We start from the raw sequence: 23,136 nt of genomic DNA on the forward strand, positions 1-23,136 counted from the left end.
GGCTCAGAAGCATAGGGCAAGTAAAAAGGCAGAGTCGCTCTCTAATTTAAATGAGTTGAACTCTAATAAAACACACACACATACACACATACTTCTACAATACTACTCTATGAATAATCCTAATAATAGTAACAATAATGTAAAAATATTAATGAAACAGAGAGGAAATGGGATAGAAGTGGACTGCAGGCCTTAAAACAAAAACGATGGCCCCAGAGATCAACAGTAAGCAGCAGACACAGTCTAGACTGTGAACAACTTAGGTAAGGCACTAATAAGTAATCGCACACAAGTATTACAAGAAACAAGCTAAACAGTTATATATCTGAAGAAAAAAGGATCAAACTTAGCCAGAGCCAGTTGAGGAGATTTCCACACAGCATCATGGGATAGGGAGTAAGCCACGAGCCAGTTGAGGAGCTTGAGCTTTTGAAAGCAGCTGAGTCGGAACAGAGGATCGGTTCCGAATTCATCAGTAAAGAATGAAGGCGAGATAAGACATCACATTGCAACTTTAAGCTTTAAAGAAGTGCAGAAAAACAACAAACAGCAAAGAAATCTTTACCAGTATAATGAAAACAAGCAATGCAAGTAGAAAATGATACTTAATTTCATTTGTCTTGCAAGGGATAGCTTCAGATGTTAGTAAAATCTCTCAAAGTCTCTGGCATCATCGCCAAACAATGAGTGGATATCTGACTGGTAGATTTATGCTGGCCATTGCTTACATTATTACCACTGTGCCTAGACCTTCAATGATAGTGCCATGTTTTTATTATTTGTCCACGTGTAATCATACTTATTCTTTTGCCATGTCTTGTGGTACTACACTACATATACTGAGATTAAAGGTAAGGTCATTACTACTACTACACCAAGTGTGTATTTTTATTGAAGACTACCATGTGCGACTTTGACACCTTGTACAGGATTGCTACACAACTTGCAATCAACATACATTTACCCATAGCCCATTTACCACTAAGATTTCTGAACAGTCCAAATATAGAGAAGCAGTCTAAAGCAAGTGTGTGGCTAGGCATACTCAGTATACTCAAATGAGTATATACTTTTCTGAGAATCCGTTAAAAAGTACAATACTGAAAAAGCAAAGAATGCTTAGAAATGTGTAAATTACTAGAGTACAGAGGTATAAAAAGAATGACTGTGTGAAAGGAATACACCTCTAAAAATGGCTTTTTATGGGAATAAATGGTAACAGTTGAAAATAACACATCATCTTCCTATATGTATTGGAGGTAGCATTTTGAGGGTCGAGTACATTTTTTAAAATGATAGGTGGGTGGTGGGGACAGCAACATTAGGATTGGGTACAAAATGTGTACTTCTGGCTACACCCTTGATCTGAAGAACACCCACTGGCTACCCCTTGGTAGGACAGACAGCCCTTCCCCCATACACACATCTGAAATGATACTCAATGTTTTACTGTGTTAATTATTCTTATGAGGAACAGCATCATATACTTTAGCTATGTCAAGATAAATTGCAAGCATTTTATCTAACATAACTGATAAGGAATGGGGTTTCATTTTATTCTGTGAGAAAATCCTGGTATATTTTCTAGTCCAGTGGAACCTCAGTGTTTAATTTTACTTGCAGCTAAAGTTACCACAACTGTAGTTACACAAGGAATCCTACATTTAATTTTTTTTTTATGCTTACTGTAAACTTTTTACTTTTTTCTGCAGTAGCACCTGCTATGCTCAGGGATCACGTCATTGTTCACTGATAACATCACACTCAGTTTCTCCCATTAATTTTTCTGATTCTTGACTCCTGCTTTCAAACTTTGAGAACAAGTTGAGTTCAGTTTTATCTCTGGAAAATGTGCTAAAGGTAAGTAGTTTTGGTCTTTTGTTTACTCTACATTTGCAGATCCCAGAAGCCAAATTAGAGCCTATGGCCAGCATCCACAGACACAACAGAAGGACCTGCCACACAATTGTAGAAGTGTTTGTCATGAAGTTTATGGCCTCCCCAAAGGAGACAGCTTCCTGACAAAACCTTGTGGCAATGGTCCCACTATCTATGGTGTGGCAAAGTAGGGAGCAGACCTAATTCATATCATCTCTCTTCAGATTAGAATTAGATGATCGCTTGAGGGAAGGTTCCCAACTCCTCCCCCTCTTAGCTTGAAGGGCTATGTCAGGCAGGACACAGAAGCCTGGTGACTGAAAGGGAAAGCTCACTGCCAGGCAATCGGATATTCTGCTGGTGAACTTTTTATACTCAAAAAGTTCAAGACTGCAGGCACCAGTGAGAGGAATGTCTAAAATTTCGATGTCACTAAAGGTAAAGTAAAAAAGAACTACTCCTTGGGGGCTATACTTACGGAAGCTGCTCTACTAAAACTGAAAGAATGCCTGAAAAATGGAAAGCAATGCTTCTTTCATACACAAACAGTCTTCCTGTGCAAAGCTGGTACCCCTTGTAGATGCCTGGTAAACTATCTGCCTGAATCAGTAGTGCAGTTAAATATCTACTTGGATGGACTCTGGTAACTGAATATGCCATCAACAACACAGGTAGGAATTATGATAAAGGAACCAGGACTGAGGAAGCTGTGAAGTATTAACCAACTTTTAATGTTGGTGCTTCTTCCAGGGGAAGTTGGTTTTACTATCCTCATTTGTGCGAGGCTATTGATCTCTGACGGGGGTGGGTGGGGGGCAGATGTCTAATGTCTCATCACAAAAAAGTTTGCATTCCACAAAGGTTCCAAGACTAGAGATGCTACAAAGCAAGATAGTTTTGTTGAAAAACCCACAGTGTATGCAATTAATGATTTATGCATTTTTACTAAGCAGAACAGGCACTTCTCTTCTGTAGGCATGCACAGCAGACATTTCTTTCAGGGAGATCAACCTCCACTGAAAAAATACCCAAAAATCAAATAACCATTTACAACAAACTTTAAACAGTACATTTATTTATCTTTGTTTATCAGGTTAGTACAATAATAGTACAATTGTGTAAATAAACTTACCATAACAGTTGATGTTCAAATAATAGCTGCTATATTAGCCCTAGCTATTTTGGTTATATCCTGCTACGTAACAGTGGCCAGTTTCCGAAGCTTCAGGGTATCTTCCACACACCCAAACCATGAGTCAGTTCAAGCTGAGGTGATAAGACAGGTTTGGCTGCCAAGCCCTTCAGAGCTATCATGTCAACAAAACATGGAAGGCTTAAGTATTGACAAGGACAATGCTTGGAAAATAAAAATAAGGGTCTTCACTCTGGCAGCAAAAACATGGGATGAGAAGGGAAAGAGTGGCCAATGCAGCAGTGATCGTTCAGACATCTACTGTTATAATAATTTTACTTACACACCTGTACTATGTTTATCATTATGATCACTGCTGCAGTAGCCTTCGCTACATAAGTAAATTATCTTAGCTTAGATCGACTAAGAGGAGGAAGGCAGAGGGTCCAAAAGCCCAGGGAGAATGGTCATGCCGGAGCCTGTCCTAGACCTACACAAGGAATCTAGTTTAAAGAGGTTTGTAGAAGTGTGCACAAAGGACCAAGTTGCTGCTTTTAGAATAGTTGCAGTATCCACCCCTTTCCAAAAACCCATAGATGAAGCAAAGACCCTGGAAAAATGAACCTGACCCTGCTTGGGAGTGTCTTCTTGTGGGGGGTACATCAAAAGGTATAGATGTATAAGACAACCACTTGGAAAAAAGTATGTTTTGACATAGATTGTCCTTTTTTCTTACCTTCATAAGAAATGCGCAAAAGATAAGAGTTTCACAAGGATTTGTTGTCAAGACAGTACCCAAGTTGACTGTGGAGATCCAATGTACAGAGTAGCCTTTCTCCCTGATTTTTAGGTACAGGGAGAGGGATAGCTTGGCTTAAAGGAAAACACCTTAGGCAAAAGAGGAAGATTAGTTCCTTTTTTTAAATATCTTTATTAAACTATAACTTAAGGCACAGACAAACATGGATTAATACACCACATTAATTTTTTCCCATTTACATGCTTTCTTTTTTTTATAACCATCACCAGTCCAACATCACATAAATTGTTCACCTCCTGCCTTTCCTAGTTATTTGCTCCCAATACCTTGGCTCCTTTGCCAGTTTACTCCAATAATTTCCAGCTTGTTCTTTCCTATTTTCTGCACACCTACTTGTAGTCAACCCTATTGGCCAGGCAAAATGTCCTTTTTACAATCTCATGTTGGCTTAATTCTTAGAAAACTTTCTGCTACTTTCAGAATATAACATTCTGTAGATTTTCTATTCTCCTTAAGTATCTGCATTCAAAATTTCACTTGCTCCTTATTTCTTAAGCCCCCACCCCTAATTCATCATCATTCCTTTCCATTCTGAAATATAACTTTCTCCTTGTCTTATTTATGTAAGCCTTAACGGTACAGCTCTAAAATTTCCCTTCAAATCAGGTAATCCTAAACCACATTGTTCTACTGGAAGGATCAACTTATCCCACTTAACTCTTACAGCTTCCCCTCCCAGATAAACTCCATCAACTCTTTATTAGTGCCTGCAACTTTTCTGCTGTTTGACAAAACTACACCTCATCTGTATAAAAAACTAAAGGGATTAAAATATTTTCACTCTTTTTATCTTACTACCCATATCCATAAACAGAAGCTTCCAGTTTCTCAGTTTTTGTGTTATCTTTTGTTTAGTCTTCTCCCATATCCTTAACTGCCATAACAGAATCCTTTTTAATCCACACTCCTAAGAATTTCATCTTACCGTGTCCTCATAAATATGGGTATTACTGAACAAATTTGTGCGTGGGTTCAAAATTTATGGCTATAGCCTTTGTTTTATCTTTATTAATATCTTAAAAAAAAAAAAAAAACTTTAAACTTTCTCAAAATGTTCCAAAACACTCAGATGACCTTTTTCGGATTTATCAGGTAAAAAATAATATCTGCAAATGAAGCAGATCATCTTACTAATTCATGTCATTTATAACCCTGAATTTCTGAATCCCTTATTTTCTTTGAAAATGTCTCTACATATAAATCAAACAGCAGAGTGGAAAGAGGGCACCCCCTGCCTGGGTTCATCTATTCAAACTCAACTTATCAGAGAGGAATCCTCCCACTTTCATTCTTGCCTCCGATCCTTTATATGTCCTCCTAATTAACTTTATTATTGTATCATGGAATGTTAATGCTTCCACTGCCCCACTCAAAGTCTCAGCTTACTCTGTCCAACACTCTCTCTGCTCCAAGACTTACCAACAACAGCAGTATTTTCTTACATTCTGCTTCCTTCCGGATCATTATTGTTTAAATGTTGTCAAATCCAGTTTGTAATGAGTAATAAAGGTATGAGGAGAAGCCCAAGTTGCTGCTGCACAAATGTCATCCAAAGAATCTCTAGATTGAAAAACTGCTGAAGTAGCTCCAGTGCTTGTAGAATGTGCCTTTACAGGCCTAGGCAGTTCATTTTTTTTTCTTATCATAGATAAGAGAAATAATGCTTTGAGCCATCTGGCTAATGTCACTTTGCTCAGTGGTTGGTCATGTCTTGCAGATAAAAATGACACAAATAACTGGTAGGATTTCCTTAAATCCTGAGCTCTGTGTACACAGAAAAGTATTTGTCCTTGAACATCAAATAAATGTAGGCAATATTCACCTTTGTTTGCAAAGTTGGGAAAAATACTGGTAAATTAATAGTCTGATTAATGCTGGTCTCTGACACTACCTTAAACAAAAAGGAAGATTGGTTCTTAGGGAAACTTTATCTTTGTATCTTTGTGGAAAATCAGGTAAGGAGGTTTACATGATAAGGCTTGTATTTCTGAAATTCTTCTGGCAGAAGTTATTGCTACTAGACATATAGCTTTCCAAGATAAAACTTTCAGATCACATTCAGCTGATAGTTCAAAGAGAGGATGAACAACGGCTTGCAGCAGTAAGTTGAGATCCCCAGGTGGGGTAGGATCTTTGGGAAGGGGTTTTAGCAAGAGTATTCCTTTTAAGAAGGCCTTGCAAAGCTTATGAGATGCTAATTAGGATTCTTCAAAACCATTATGGAAATTAGAAACAGCAGCTAAATTAACTTTTATGGTAGACTGGGAAGCACATGCTTTAAAAAGTGAAGTTAAAAATTCTAGGATTTTATCGATGGGCACTGAAAAAGGATCAATATAGTTATCACAAGCCTAAAAGATAAACCTCCTCCATTTACTAGCATAGAGTTTATGGGTAGCTAGCTTATGACAGGCTAAGAGAAAACAATGTACTGGGGAGGAAAGTGAGGGAAGCATGGCTATTAATGGAACCGGAGAAACCAAGCTGTCATCTTGAGGTTGACAATTTTTGGATGGATTAGTCCCTTTAGATGGGAACAGAAGGTCTGGATCTAGGTCCAGAATCCAAGGCTGTTGAATCAGATAAGGCCAAAGAAAGGGGAACCATATATGTCTAGGCCAATAAGGTGCAATGAGGATTATTTTGCTCTTTAACCTGATTGCTTTCTGTATGAATTTCGAGATTAGAGAAATTGGGGAAATGGCACACAGCAGACCAGAGGGGCAAATGTGGAGAACAGCATCTCTCAGTGACTATGCCAAAGGGGGAATCAGGGCAAAGAAGTTGTTGCACTTGTTGTTTAGGGGACAGGCAAATAGGTTGCAGCAAGGCTGGCCCCACTGACAGAAAATCCTTTCCGTCACCTCTGGACTGAGAGAACACTCGTGAGGCAGGAGAATATACCTGCTCAATTTGTCTGCTATCAGAATGGAACTCCTCGGGATGTGTGTTGCTATCAGAAAGCGGTTGGAAGAGATCACCCACTGCCACACTCAGAGCTTCTCCACGAAGGGGATATGATTTGGTTGCTCCCTGTTTGTTGATGTACCAAACCATTGACATACTGTCCGTTTGAATCGCAATTGTTCCCAAAGGAAGAGCAGTCTGAAAGACTTGCAATGCTAAAAGAACTGTTCTTAGCTCCAGTACATTGATATGCAAGTTAGCCACTGTAGGGGAACAACTGCCTTGGACAATCTTACCCAGGGATTTTACCATCTGGGAGGTGTTCACAGTCAGTATGGCTTGGGATTGTGAAGGGACAAAGGGGCGGCCTAGAAGAATGTCTTCAGAATGTATCTACCAAGCTAAATCTTTCCTGCAAAGATTGGTGAGCAAAATCAGGTCAAACATGGGTTGGTGTAATACTGACCATTGAGAGGCTAGTAACCACTGAAGTGTTTTCATGGGATATTTTGCCAAGGGAACTAGAGTTATAGCTGCAGTCATGGAGCCCAGTACTTGAAAGGCTAAACAAGCAGTCACTTTTTTGTTGTTGATTACTTTCTGCACTTGAACTCTGATTTTCTATAATCTTAAAGAGGGGAGAGAAGCTATGGAGGTTCAAGTATTTAGCAAGGCTCCTATAAACTTAAGTTCTAAGCTGGGGGTCAATTTTGATTTCTCGTAATTTACAGTTATTCCCAGATAAGAACAAATGTGAAGTACATGGTCTTTTGCTTCTATCAACTGATGTCTGGTCAGAGCAGTAATGAGCCAGTCGTCTAAATACAGAAACACTCGGAATCCCTGCAGTCACAAGTGTGTTGTTACTACTGCCATACACTTGAACACCCTGGGGGCTGTGGTGAGGCCAAAGGGTAGGGTAGGGTGGGGTAGTGACTGGCTTCCAGCCAGAAGTGGAGGAAATGTCTGTATTGTTTGTCTATTTTTATATGGTAATACACATCCTGAAGATCTACTGAGCATATCCAATAATCTTTTTCCAAACATGAAAAATGGACTATACTGTGACCATCTGGAATTTGGTCTGATGAACTGATTTATTCAAAATAAAAATCTAAAACTGGTCTCCAGTCCCCTGCCTTTTTTGGCACTACAAAGCATCTCGAGTAAATCATGGACTCTGTGTGTTCTGGTGGGATGACTCTTTTCTAGCAGTTTTTGGATTTCTAGAACTGCTTATTCCCTCTGACTTGGTGGAATGTCAGGGATTTTCTTGCATATGGGAGGAGGAAAGGAAAAGGGGATTATATATCCTCTGGATATAATCCTCTGCACCCAAGCATCTGATGTTATTTGTAGCCAGGCCTTTCTGTGCAGGGATAAGCGTCCCCTGTCTGCCTCCACAGGAAAACAATAGGGCCTCCTTTCAGGAGCGCTGGTAGGATTTACCATAGGTTCATAGGTAGATACTAGGCTATTGGCCCAAGGGCCTACGTAAGCCTAGCCAACAAGGTTCCCTGGCTTACGCCATCCAAGAAAGTTATTTTCCTGTGCCACTGTCGAGCAGAGACACAGAAGTGATCCCCAGGGTGTATTTCCCATCCACTCATCAAGATTTTTCTTGAAGAGTGCTAATGAAGAACTTTGCTTGACATAGATGGGTAGCCAGTTCCAGAGTATGGGAAGACAGGAATCTATCCCTCCAGCATGTCCTGTTTATTGTGGTGACAAGGTTTAAGTCCCTAGAGCGTGTAGCTCGGAGGGATTGGGATTTCTTTAGGTGTAGCATGTCCAACAGCTCTGGGTTTGACATAGCTTTATATGTTAGGCAGAGATCACCTCGGAGTAGGCGATAAGCTACAGAGTAAAGCTGGAGTTTTTTAAGGTGGTCAGTGTAGGGACATTTGTTTGAGGCCAGTAATCCTCTTTGTGAGGTACTTCTGTGGTCTTTCTAGCTGCGGCAGATGTCTTGTGAGGTACATTCCAAAAGGGGCATTGTACTCTATAATGGGTCTAATGAGTGTCGAGTAGAGGGGAACAATGACCTCTTTTTTCCTGGATGAGAACCCTTTTATGAGGTGTGCTATGTAGAAGGCCTTCCTGACTACTGTGGCGATGTGACTATCAAAGGAGAGACTACTGTCCACCTGGGTCCCAAGGTCTCTTATCACACATTCGGTGTTAAGTAGATTGCTGCTTATGTGGTAGTTCATGGGTACCAGAGAAAGAATCCTTGAAACCCTGATTTTGCAGACCACCTCTGCCCCGTGGGTTGTGTCTTCCAATAAAGCTCCCCCTTCTGCTCCTGGGGGCACTGCCTCCACATATGTCCTGAAAAAGCCCTTGGGATTTCTTGAACCAAATTTTTCCACTGCTTCTCCGATTTCTAGAGAATGGTCATTGAGGAATGGAAAAATACATGTCCACAGCAGAAAGGGTCTTTCCAACTTTCTCACACCTGGATAAAGTTTCTCTAACTTTTGTGCCAAACAGGGATGATCCGTCAAAGGGTGCATTGACGAATGAAGACTTAAAGGGCTCTGCAAAGTCCCATAGGCACATCCAGGTATGACTTCTAATGGCAATGTCTGACCCCACCGCTCTGGTGGTACCTTCAGCTGCATGAGCGATGAGTCAGATGGACGAATTTGACACACACTCAATGGCAACCAACTGAAAAGCCACCTTTTCTTAGATGTCCTCAGAAACAGTTCCTGCAAGGGTAATCTGACAACTCCTTGACCAGATCCCTCTGAAGTCTGATAAAATGTGCCTTACGGTCTTTGAATTTCTTAGCAAAGTTCAGTGATGCACAGACTCGCCTTCCAAATCTATCCATCGCCTGGGACTCTCTGTTGGGTGGATGGCTACAGGAAACTCTCTTCGGCCAGCTCCTTCTTTATGGTTGCCACCACAACCATGGCATCAACAGCTAACCCTCTGGCCCAGAACTGTTTGCCTTCAGGGTGGGACAGAATTTTGCCAGGTCTCCTAGGGATAGATTTGGTAATATCAGGAGCCTCCCACACCCACTGAAAGTTCAACTTTAATGAGCTCGTCAGCTGGTGGAGTCACCCAAAAGATAGAGGGTCGAGTGCCGAAGGCCTGCAGATACACTGACTCCTCAGTAGACGAATTTTGGGACTTCCAGTTACCCTTCTGTTTCAATAATTCCAGGGTGTCTCCAAAGGAGACATCACCATGTGGTGACCTTGAGGATCCCTCCCTTTCATCGGAGTCAGTGTCTTCGCGGATTGAATCCTCTGGGGAATCCAAGTGCTTTCTCTTGCACGTTCTCTCCTCAGGAGCCTCGTCAGTGGGGTGATCCAGGGAGGTTTATCAGAAGAGGAGACAACTGTTATTTGGGACTCCTGTGGTCTTGGCACTCTCTAACCTAGTGGGCGTGCAGGATGAATATCTGGGAGTGAAGAGGAAAGGGACATGGGCTCCAAAGTGGAAGGGGCCAACTGTCTGACTGCGGCAGTCAGAGCTCTCTCCATGGCCTCAAAAGCTGAACCCCCTAAACATGGACGGGAGCCTGGAACCGAGAAAGACTGCTTCAGAACCGTTGTCACTTCCCGCTCCAACGAGACACCTGGAGCTGAGCTGATCTGTGCCGAAGCCCCAAGGTGCAGAGATGGCTCCGAAAAAATAGAAGTCGACTCACAACCCACCCGGAGCTAGCAAGACAGACTCATCTCTGTGAGGCTTCCAAATTTGAAAGGACCAAAGACCTCTGAGCAAGAACCGGTTCCGAAGATAGGTATATCTCTGGAGCCGATGCAGTTTCCACTGGGCAGCTTGGAGTCAGGAACTCTAATGTTTCAGATGAAGTCAGAGGAGGAAAAACCTGGAGGGGTAAGGGAAGGATCGGCTCCCATACCCGAGGGGGCTGGGGCCAAAGAGGTACCTGACAATCCTGTATCCCAGAATATCTTATTCACTAGGCTCTTTTCATCATCTTCAATTAAGCTCTTGGTGGAACAGACAGAAAGGATGGAGGGCAATTTTGGTCTTTCCGGAAAAGGCGAAGGCAGCCTTACTGCAAAGGGGTTAACAGAGGGTGAATATGAGGTTCTCGGAAGATGCACAATGGATGACTCATGAATTTGCTTATTCTTCTCCAAAGTAGTCGATAACAAAAGAGATGTCTGCGCCAAAAGTTTTGTTGTCGAAAATTGTAGATGCTCCTGCACTGAAATGCTACGCGCCGAACACTTTGTCTACTCCAATAAACTGGGTTCCATAGGACATTTTGGGGCCAAAGTTATAGTAGAGGAGTTGGTCAGTTCCAAGGATTCTAAAGGAACCAAAGACTTGGCACTTTTCGAGGACAGTGCCGATAGAGTGAAAGGCACCAATCTTCTTCTTTTTTTGGTTTCTCCAAAGCTTTAGAAGAAGAAGATGAGGAAGACAGAGAAGACACATCGGTCTTACTCTTGGCTTTGTCAGCCCCAGAAAAGGTTTCACTGAAGGCTGATGGAACATACCCTTCAAAATAAGTTTGTTACATCTTTCCACTAGTGCCCTGTGACTGAAACTGTGACATACAGGACCAGTTTCCTTGAAGGTGAACAGGGCCTAGGCAATAAACCTACAGCAAATGCGCATCTGACATAGGAATTTTGTGCCCACATTTCTGGCACCTTTTGAATCCAGAACCTTATCACCATAGCGAAAATTTCAAAGTTTGTAAATAACTGGTGCCAACAAGCCAGCTATACAAACCACACACAGACAAGTAGAAAGGCCTCACAAACAGCAACACTTACTGAAGAAAGAGTTTTGTTTTTTTGTTAACAGAAAGAGAAAGTAAACAGGAAGAAAACTATCAACTAATGATAGCTAAGAATACACCAAGGTGTACAGAAGAAAGAAAAAATACCAACAATGACAGATGAAAATACACCAAAGTGTACAGAAAGAGGAGAAGGGCACAATTCTAAAAAGGTTAGGAAAAAGTGGGTTAACAGCTAATAAGGGGATAAAACAGTAGAAAACTCTCTCAAATTTTGAAATATATCAAAAAAGCAACACTTAGCTCAAGAACAATAGTGAATGCGTCTGTCCTGAAGAGTGGCAAACGAGATCTGAGGTAAGTAGGAGAGGAGAGGAGAGGAGCATTGTGGCTAAGGGTTAAGCTTGCAAGTTTTTGGCTTTCACATGCTGTAGTAATGGCTGAGTCGGTTCTGAGATTCGGAACCAAACCCATATGTTGAGGATAAAATTAAATTTGACATCATCAGATCTGGTGGTTTGATACAGCAGATTCTATACACTTAAAAAAATAAAGTTATGTACTTACTAAGTTGTCTCTCTCCATTTGATCAACCTGTGGTTTATCGGATCAGACTCTCAGAGACTGGCCATATATCACAGATTTCAGCCAGTCGAACTCTACCTCCTCTGCCCATAATCTCTCACTCCTCAGAACTACCTTAGATTGAGTTTGCTCCAAATCACCCAAACTGACAACAATCAATTTCAAAGGGAAAAGCTTAGGACCCCAGCAAAAGAGGAAAAACAATCTCCTCAACTCGGTTGTATCACGAACAAGAGGCCTGTCAGAATGGCGGATGCAGGAGGGAGGGAGGGAAGGTTGAACCAGATGGAAAGAGACAACATGGATCTATTGTTATGGTAAGTACACAACTTTTGAATCTGATGTTGCCTTTTCCATCTGGATTCAACCTGTGGTTGAAAGTACCCAGCCATGAAAAACCTTAGGGAGGTCTCACAGAAGGGTACTGTGCAATATGCTGGAATCAAAAGCAGCTCTGGACCGTGGAACACAAAGGTGTGATGGCCCACCCAAGTAGCAGCTATACAAACCTCATCCAACACAGCTCTGGAGAAAAAGGCTGCAGTAGTAGCCACAGCTCTACTAGAATGCCCATATGGTTTACCCTACATGGACTTTACCTTCATACTATACCCAAAAACAATACAATCAGATATCCACTCAGAGTATGTAACCTTAGGCAGTGGCATACCCAGCTGGGCTTTGGAGAAGGAAACCAACTGTTTAGACTTTCTGAAAGATTTTGTTCTGTTCAAATAACACCTCAGTTGTCTATGATTATCAAAGCAATGCAGCAAGTATTCCCCCTTGTTGGAAAATTCAAGAAAAAAACAAAGGCAAAATGAATGGAGTGGTTCAAATTGTTTTCTACAGTTACCTTTGGAAAAAAAGAAGGATTCATGTGGACAGAAACACTGACTTTATGAAAAACCGTATGGACGGTACTGGCAAGATGGGTCTATATTAGAACATCGAAGTTTCACAACTTCGAATGTTCTAATATCAACCCCTATCAGCAAACGCTGAAAATAGCGAAGTTGCGGAACACCGAATTTCTTCCTAGGGAGGGAATTTGGTTGGCCATTCCTGTGGCTTCACTATGTTCAGCACTGTGGTGAAAAGTTAAGGGTCGGGCTCAGGTAAGTGTGCAATTGTGTGGACGTGAGGATTAGGGCGGGGTAGGTGAGCTAGGGTTACGGCACAGGTAAGGTGAGTGCGATAGTGACGGACCTTAGGGTTAGGGTTTGGGTTAAGGTAAGTGGACAGCTAGTGGTGTGTGTACAGTTTAGTGTAGGGTTTGATGTAGGATTTTAGGTGTATGTGTGTGGATTGCTGTTTGTTTGGTGTGTTTGTGTTGTGTGTATGCGTGTCGGAACAGCAAATTTTTTCCCTTGGAAAAAATTTGATGTTCTGCATGTTTGATGTTGTCAGCGTTAGCTGAATAGGATTAGAACATTCAACTTTTAAAAAGTCGATGTTCTAATATAGACCCGGCAAGATGGCTTGCCACTCTTGACGCCTGTCTGGCAGAAGTAACTGTCACCAAGAATGAAGACTTCAAAGACAAAAACTTCAAATCAATCACAGCTTTAGTTTCAAAGGGAGGTGCAACCAAAACCTGAAGAATGAAAGGCAAATCCCACGGATGGACAGGGTCCCAGACTGGAGGATGCAACAGAAAGGTACCCTTCAGAATTTTGTCTGTACTAATGTGGAAATTGTAGATAGCTGCCAATTGCACCGCAATGGTAGAATGACTACAACCAGAGTGAAACAGCTCTGCTGGGAAGCCTAAAATGACATCCAAATGGGCTGAAAAAGGTTCCAAACCCAATAAATAAAAGTTTATACTTACTGGCATATACCCTTTGCATACACAACTTTTGTGAAGATGACAAAATATGCACCACTTTATCAGAAAACTTGGGATTCCGAGCCATTAAAGGAACTGGAGAAACCATGTGGTTAACTTGAGAGTCTAAAGGTTGAGTGTGTCCAGACCCACCAGGTGAAGGATTAGATCCGGAATGGGATCCAGGACACAATGATGGTACATCAGAAGAGGCAAAATGAAGGGGAACCACACCTGACTGGGCTAAAAGGGGGCAAGGAAGATTACAGTTGCTCTGCAATGGTCTGCCTTCTAAAGAAAATTTATTATCAGTAGGGTCAGGAGATAAGCATACAGGAAGCCTGGGGGCCAAGCATGCAGAAAAACATCTCTGGGTGACTGTTCCTCAGGTGGAACTAAGGCATAACAGCAGCTGCACTTGGTACTGGATGTCGATGAGAGCAGATCGCAGCATAGGGTGCCATAGAGCCGAGAAATCCAACTGGCAACTCTCGGATTCAGGGTACACTCATGCAGAAAGAGAATGTTCCTGCTCAAACTGACTGCCAATATGCTGGATCTCCTGAGGATGTGCATTGCAACCAGAATCTACTGAGACAAATTCGCCCAGTGCCAGACTTTCAAGGCCTCTTGACAATGAAGATAAAGTCCCCCCCCCCCCGTTTGTTCATATACAATACCACAGACATGTTGTCGTTCTGAACTGAAATCACACTCTTGGAAGGAATGCCCTGAAAAGTCTGCAATGCAAGGAGGGCCACCCTCAACTCCAAGACAATGATGTGAAGTTTGGCCTTGGTAAATGACCAGGTCTCCTGGATGATCCTCCTTTCGATGTGGTCTCCCACCAAAGAGAGGCATCTGTTGTGACTGTGCCCTGAAGTAGGGGGAAAAATGGTTTCCTGGTGGACTCATATGGAAACTCAATCACCACCTGATCTGACTCCAACAGACCTCTGTCAGTGCAACAGGGAACTCCACAGGATGTGTCAGATAAGACCACTGCATCATCAATGTCAAGTGCACAACCCTCATGTAGTACCCTGCGAGGGGAAACAAGCAGATGGTGGCTGCTATGTGTCCAAACAGTTTGGAAAAAATATAAGATAGAGGTTTTGGGCAAAAGAGCAACAAAAGAGTAAGACCCTGCACAGCCAACACTCTGAAGACTGGAAGTCTTGCAATCTGATAAAAACTGTGTCCAACTGGCAACTCAATCGATTACACATGAAAAAGGCTAAAGTTCTGCTAGCTGACTGTGATTTGCCATGGAGCTACACAGCTGAAGTAAGGTGTCACTGGCTCTGACTAATGATGCTCTCTTGGAGGTGGTAAAGAGCCAATCATCCAGGTAAGCAAAGACCTGGAACACTGCAGCCTGACCCAGGCTGCCATGACTGCCATGCACTTCGTGAACAGCTAGGGGGAAGGTACTAGAACAAAAGGGAAGCACTTGGAATTGCTAATAACTGGCTTCCAGACAGAAGTGTAGAAACCTCCTGGAAGGTCTCAGTCTCAAATTCGTTATATAATGGTAGGCATCCTTGATGCCTATACAGCACATCCAGTCATCCTTCCTCAAGAGTGGCAGGATGAATTACATCATGACCATCTGGGATTTGGTCTGCTTTACAAACAATTCAATCTTCTCAAATCCAAAACTGGCCTGAGGTCCTTGTTCTTCTTTGGAACCAAAAAATAACCTTGAATAGACCTTGGATCCGCATTGGTCTGGTGGGACCTCTTAGATGACGTGACTTTTAACAGCTTTTGAATTTCAATGCCTGCATCCTTTCTCTGATGGGGTGGCATGTCTGGGAGATGCCAGAGATATAAACTTGGGAGTTTCCAAAAATGGAACTATATAGCCTCTGGATACAACCCAATAACCATGCGTCTGATGGGATGGCCTCCCAAGTTTTCAGGTGTAGAGCCAAATGACCTCAGACTGTCTCCAGAGCTGGAGTCAGGTAAACTCTTCAGGGTCACTGGAAGGGCCTCCTGGAGAAGGTGCCATGAAACCTCTGATTCTGTGGACCTCCCCTGCCATGAGGGTGGTGCCCATTGTGCCCCCCCCCCAAAAAAAAAAGAGGAGACATTTTCCCCCCTTTGGGTTCCGAGAGAAGGTCCCTTGAGGGGTAGCAAAACATACTTCCACAACAGACAGCATTGTCCTATCCTGCACACGTCTGGTGAAAAGTGTTCTTAACTTTAGGCCTAAAAACAGAAGAGCTGTCATAGAGGGTGTTAAAGGATGCCTTGAAGCAATCTGCAAAATTACACAGCCTCATGCAAGTGTGGTGACTCATGGCAATGCCGGCACCAGTGGCTTGGGAAGTGCCATCAGCCACATTAGATAGCAGATGCATGCATATGTTAGCAACAGACTGCAAAGTGGACATCTGTCTCTCCAAAGTCACGATTACCCTTAACACATTCAACACAATGTCACTCTGAAGTCTGGTCAAGTGAGAGAAATAGTTTGATGCACTCATTGTGAAGGTGGCTGAGCCAAAGGATCATTTTCCCAACTTGTCCAATGCCTGAGATTACCTATATGGGGATGAACATGGGAATTCTCTTCGCAGATGTCCTATTTAATGGCTGCAGCCCCCACCACAATTGCATACATGGACAGACCCTTACTCCAGAAAGGTTAAAATCTTCTCTTGCTTCTTAGGGATCAGTTCCACCATATCTGGCTCCTTCAACACTCTCTGGGGCATGCGGAGGGGGAACCAACTCAGGACTTGGACGGGCCTAACATGAAAGCATCCAAAAATACCAACTCCTCTTGAGATGGGGCTTTAGCAGTCCTGCCCCTGAGCTGGCAAAGCAGCTCCAAATGGTTGCCAAAGGAGCTATCCTTGCAAAGGGATTCTGAGGACCTCTCTCCTTCCTCTAGGTTTCTATCCTCAGTGAAGGACTCTTCCAGAGAATCCGGGTGCTTCCTCTTGAACCGTCTCTTGCCTGAAACTTCCCACCCTGGAGAGTCGGGGGGATGGAAGAGTCTGCAGGCCCTAAAGGAAGGGCAGACTAAACACCATGCAGGGTGAGCAGTCCCAGAGCAGACTGATGTATGTCCATGTGTGTAGATGTTAAGGGGGGGGGGCTACTGGTTGTACCTGACCACTCCTTTTGGCAGGAGAACATACTCTCCACAATGTCAAAGGCAGAAACAGAGCTTATGTGCCTAGAATTCAAAGATTCCAATGACGTACTAGACTCTGTGGCTGCTAGAGCCTACTTAGGCACCAAGACTGGAGCACAGCTATCCTGAGCAGAGGTCCCAAGTGGGAGTGACAACTCCAAAACAGGAATCAATGTGCATGACCTAGACATCCCTGCCTCAAAGTTTTTGTTTCCGGGGCTCACTCAGGTCAAATGCAGCTGGAGTCAAGGAAACCAAGGTAGAGGTCAGAACAGAAATCAGCAAAGTTGTCAGATTCGGCCCTAATGGGGGAAGGACAACTGGCTCCAATGACTGCAGAACCACTGGGCCTGAGGGTAGAAATCAGTGTAAAGGAGCCAAAGTTTTAGGTTGAGGGCCCAAAGCTGAGGGTACGAGGCCTAACGGCATCTGCACCTGTAAAACGGACTGCATCAGCGGCTCCGAATCATAGGTCTTGAGCTCCCACTGACCTGGATGACTGAAGCGATGAAGCCACTGAAGATGGTTTGGAGGCTCAGTTACTGGAAGAGGGCTCAGAAGACTGGATCTAAACCAGAGAAGCTTGGATCCAGGGCAGCGATGGGGATGACACCAGCAAGGACTCCCGTGGGGTACACAGGAAGAAGAGTGAAAATATCCTCCCTAAAGGCACACCCTTGGGCAAGGAGGAGCTTGGGATTCAGAGGGAGACGCATCCTTCCCTGCAACTGGCACTAAAGGCTATAGACTCTGAAGTGCTGAAGTAGAAGATGGAGCTGAAGCTGCCAGGGAGCCGAGAGTCTTGGGACTTTTGGATCCAGTGGACCTGACGAAGATGAGGGAGCCAAACGTTTTCAGTCTCCCTTAGCTGCTTTGCAGTCCTTAGAGTCCTGCTTGTGACCCTAATCAGAAATGTTCCCCTTACTGGAGGGAGCCAAAGAAGAAATGCCACTGGTAAAATTCCCTTCAAGATCAGCTTGGTCCCCCTCTCTTTTAATGGTGTGGGTGCCAAAACCTTACATGGGCAGCCCTTAAACAATACATGCAACAGTCATGAGCACCCTGTGATGGAAGCGTATGCTCACAAACAGTACTCATTCCTTTTCCATATATAGTACATAAAATCCCTATCACTAACTAAACACATACAAAAAAAATTAAGGAAACTTGAATCACTAAGTCTTGTACTGAAAACACTAAACCAACAAGCTTAAAACACCAACTTTAAGAATATAACACACTGGGTACGAAAAGTGAGTCAACAACGTAAACTTGGCAATAAAACTTATTCTGCTTACTAAACACTACATACACTAGCTACAATAAATTAGTTAACAAATAAAAAGGGTTAAGGACCTAGAAATAAATCTCTCAATATTTCTAAATGCCAAAAAAAGCACACACTTTGGCAGAGCAACTAAGCACGCTGCTATCCAGGAATGGCAGCAAACAAGATCCGTGTAGTACTGAGGAGTGAGGAATTATGGGTAGAGTGCGTAGACCTTGGTGGACTGAAGTCTTTGGTATATGGCCAGTCTCAGATCCGATAACCCACAGTTTGAATACAGACAGAAAATACAACATCAGATTATTATTTTTGATGTAACACATTCTAAATTACAGAAGTATCAGTGACTAAAATCTTTCAGAGCAAACAACCAGCAAAAATGTTTACTATACTAAGAAAATATTGCAAGAAAAGCAATCTTCCTAAAGGAGCTGCAAAAAAGGGACCTTCCTCAGTAAAGGAAATGATGACGTGGATATCTATTATCTGTGTTGTTCCAGGAAGATCACCTCAAAACACATTATATGAATCCAGAGTGGGTGACTATTTTTCATGCTATTATATTTAAAATTCAATAAAATACTTCCTATAAAAGACAATCACACAAGATCACACAAATTTTACTACGAAGTAAGGTAATTTTTAAATGAACACAATGAAAGGCAAAGAACAGAATAACATTATGTACTTAAAAAATCAAAGTTTCCAATCATATATAACTACAGGAAATCAAACAGCTAAAATGTATCAAACATACTGCTTCATAATCATTTATGCCAATAACCTTTCTTACATACTGCTGGAGACATAGAACAGAAAGTACTTGTTCAACCAGCATTCAGATTTATAACCTAGGTTGTGATCAAATCTATTACTATAAAAGTCAAATGAAGAGCATTTCAGATAGGAAAATAGTTTCTCTTCTACTCATGCCATCCCCACTCCACATCAAACACTCAAGAGAAGCACAATTAGGACAAAGTTCCACAACCAAAAAAAAAAAAAAACCATGCCACACCTGAAAACATGCTTAAGACCTCAACAACCGCATGGGAAAATTGCACCACATGTTGAACCATAAGTGAACTGTTAGCAGAATTTCCTGAAACAGCTTTTCACAACTATTCCTGTGTTCTGCTGCTGTTCAGCTTACCAACCCCAGAGCACTTTTACCTGCAGCAGCTGTCATAATTCTGGCTTCTAATTCGGACAGATCAGTACTCATTCTCTTCCCATCTCCTGCAGAAAGAGCTGCTGGTGGTCGTCCACGTGTATCTGACAGACTCTCCACACTGCTCCCTCGTGACAGTGGCAAGTTCAGCCTTCCTGGTTCACCCTGAAAAAAAATGCTAATCTTGTAACAAAAAATTCATAATTTTATTAATTCAGTATTTTAAAATTCTTCAAAACTCTGCCAATTCTTCAAACAGCACCTAAGCTGATACAATTTAGATCACATCATATTGAGTCATGGCAATGAGTTCTTTGACAGTATCTGAAACTGCAGCCACATGCCACTATTTTATGCTTTAAGGGATGGAAGTATGTTGCCATTTCTTCCTAAACACTATTCACATTAAAGTAAACTTCTATAATTGTGAGAATCACAGATGACGGCTTACTACTGCTAGAAGTGAGCTGTCTCAAAAGTGATAGTAGATTCCTCAGTGATGCATTGAAGCCAGTAGCACCTGACAAAACTGCTAGAGCAGGAATAAGCTTCTGAGAATTGCCATATGGCATGGCTAGAATGCCTTTTTTATCTTCGTTACATTTCAAATAGTAAAATGAGTACATATACATTAATAGGAAACAAACCATAGCAACACTTTCCATCATTACTGTCATGCAAACAGACAGACATTTCAGCACTGCATACATACCTCTACTCCTGCCTTCTCATAAACTTCTCTACTCTTCCTTCTCCTGATTATTCTGCATGTTACTGTTTCAACAAACTCCATTTATTTCTATGAAACTTGCTATTTCCCTTTTCTAAAGAACCCATCCTTTTTACCTCTCCTGCAACACTGAATATTTCAGTTACAACTGGTTTAGACTTTGATTTCTCTTTTCTAATAATTACTTTTTTGGGCATCCAATAAAAAGTCAGTAAGGCTTTACTATGTCTAGGCAACACAGATCTTGTATCCTATTTCAAAAGAATAATTTCCTTAGTTACAATCATCTGTTCCCCCAACATTTCTGAAGTACTCTGTAGAGATTTTAACATTTGCTAACTCTTACATTGCGAAAAATATATCCTCAATTACATTTCTCTGTCCCTTCATACCTCCAAGTTTAAGTTACTTACCCCAGGAAAAACAGAGATGAGGTATAAAATATTTGGGCAAACACTTCCATGCAAAAGTCTTACTCATAATCTTTGCAGCACACTTGGGAGCATTACAGATGTCCTTCCATTGTTCCTTTGTATATTGCTTTTCCATTTTCTTTTCCCAATCTTTTCCAACCTAATTGACCCTTACTTTTATATCCCATATTAATTATCCCTTTAACAGCAGCTTCTGTTGCTAACTCAACTAAAAACTCTACTACAGCTGGTCTTTCACTTAGCCCTCTCCTACCCCCTTCTCTTTCCTTATATTCTGCTATCAATGCCTAGTAGGAACATCTCCAACCTGCGGTTCAAACTTCTGCTTGGCCTCATGCCACTCTGTTACCCTTTCTTTCCTTCCCTAGTTATTTGCCCCACAACACCATGGTTCCTTTGCAAATTTCCTCCAGTAAACTCCAGTCACTTGTGCCTATTTCCCAAACCATACCTGCAGTCATCATTAAAGATAAAAGTGTTTTTTTTCATTCACATGTTGGATTACTTCTTGGGAATATCTTCTGCTACTTTATGCATATATTACTTGTGGTAAATCTCTTACGGATTTACATCCCAAATCATACTCACCATTCTCTGATTCTCAAATGCCTACCTTCATCATCCCTCTCCACAATGATTTAGAACATTCTACTCACATTATGTTTATGAGCATTAACTGTATAGCTCCAAAATATCCATTCAGATCAGGTAATTGTAAATCACCTTGTTCTAGGGAGAGAATCAACTTGCCTCCTCCATTCCCACATAAATTCCTTCAACTCTATAAAAATCTTACACAACTTCTCTGTTCAACTACTCTTGTTTCTGGTTGATAATATACTGAACTATATATGAGACTATGGGGACTAAAACATTTTTACTGTCATATATTACTACCCCTATCCATAAACAGGATCTTCTAGTATTTCACTTTTTGTGTTATCTTTTTAGTTTCTTCCCACATATTTTTGCTGGAATAATGGAATCCTTTTTAATCCATTTACTTACATACTTAATATTATAGTGTCCCTATAAGGACGGGTATGACTGAACCAATTCATGAATGGGAATACAGATACAGCGACATTTTTATCTTCATTTATTTTAAATCCCAAAAAGACTTGAAATGTGTCAAAATGTTCCATAACACCAACATGCCTTTATATGGATTTGAGTATATCATCTGCAAATAATGATACCTTTTCTTGAGTGCTATTACCAGTTATATCTTTGAATTTGCTCACCCTTCATTTTCCTTGAAAACAACACTAAATATACAGCAAATAAACAACTTCTCAGAATGAAAAATTTAACCTAATTCATGCCTCTAACTCTTCATAAAAATTAACTCTTATTATTCTATCAAGGGAAAGCAAATGTTACCATTGCCCTTGTCATAAAATCCCTGCTGAATCTACTAAATGCTGTCCCTGCATCGAGACAAGCCAACAATACTGTTTTCTTACTCTCGGTATCCACTGCAGCATCATTAATCTTTTAATGCTGTCAAACGTTTGCTTTCCTCCCACAAAACCACATTGATTCATTTCTATCAACTTTGGCAACAACTCTTCTGTTCTCTTAGCTACTACAGACAAATACTTTATTAAAACTTACATGGGTCGACATGAAGTCAGATCAGAAGGGTCTTTACAATCTTTGGGTGACAGCAATCACAGCTTTTATCCAAGATGTTGGTACCCCTACCCCCCATTTAAAATTATGTTACACAAAACCTTCTGCATTGTTCACCTACTTCCATCCTAACTTAGAAGTACTGACATGAACATCTGATCTTGGAGACTTCACTTTTGATTGATTATAAATTACTGCTTTTATCTCATCTCTTCCTGTCTTAACTAATCCTCCTCTACCTCTGGCATACTTGAGTCTTTATATTTCCATTTGTACCTTTTATTGGCTTCCCCATTCCTATACTTGATACAATATTTCTAAATTCTCTCGAATACCTTTATAAGATCTGTGGTTATTTTTCTTGTTATAGGCCAAGTTTAGCTACAACTCTTTTTTTTTTTTCTACTGCCAGTGCAATCACTCAAAGTTTTTACTCTACAGACTTCATCAAAAAACAGTTACTTAAGACCTCAAACTCATGCACGTTACCTAAATCTGTTTTCCCTCTACCAGTTGTTCCTCTTCTAGTTCTGTGAGACTCCTCTTCATCTGTAATACTTTAGCCCATGGACTCCTCTAAACAATTCCCAATTACCTCTTTTCTCACTCTCTTACTTCTACTGTATTTTAAACTACATTATCATTTTATCCCACTCAACAGCTATCATTCTGAAGAAATGTATATCTTTCCATATAACTCTGTACGCATATTCACTACCCATCACTTAAAAGTCCTCTCTTTTTAACACGCAAATAGGAAAGTGTGTTTCATTTTTTTATCATTAACCTCCATCTTTAGCTTAGTTTTTATTAGTACATGATCTGATATAGTAAAT

The 23,136-nt window shown here is 41.4% G+C and overlaps 1 protein-coding gene across 1 annotated transcript in view; it reads right to left on the reverse strand.

The window, feature by feature from the left end:
* Positions 1-23,136, reverse strand: part of MAP3K7 (mitogen-activated protein kinase kinase kinase 7) — a gene marked incomplete in the record, with an annotated part of 2,238,689 nt that overhangs the window by 679,264 nt on the left and 1,536,289 nt on the right. The window contains 1 exon segment of the mRNA XM_044067202.1: positions 19,504-19,666. Within this exon segment, the coding sequence (XP_043923137.1) occupies positions 19,504-19,666 (163 nt within the window).

This window comes from Protopterus annectens, chromosome 1.part0 (genome assembly GCF_019279795.1).
Source record: "Protopterus annectens isolate FY-2018-M chromosome 1.part0, PAN1.0, whole genome shotgun sequence".
Classification (NCBI taxonomy): Eukaryota; Metazoa; Chordata; order Ceratodontiformes; family Protopteridae; genus Protopterus; species Protopterus annectens.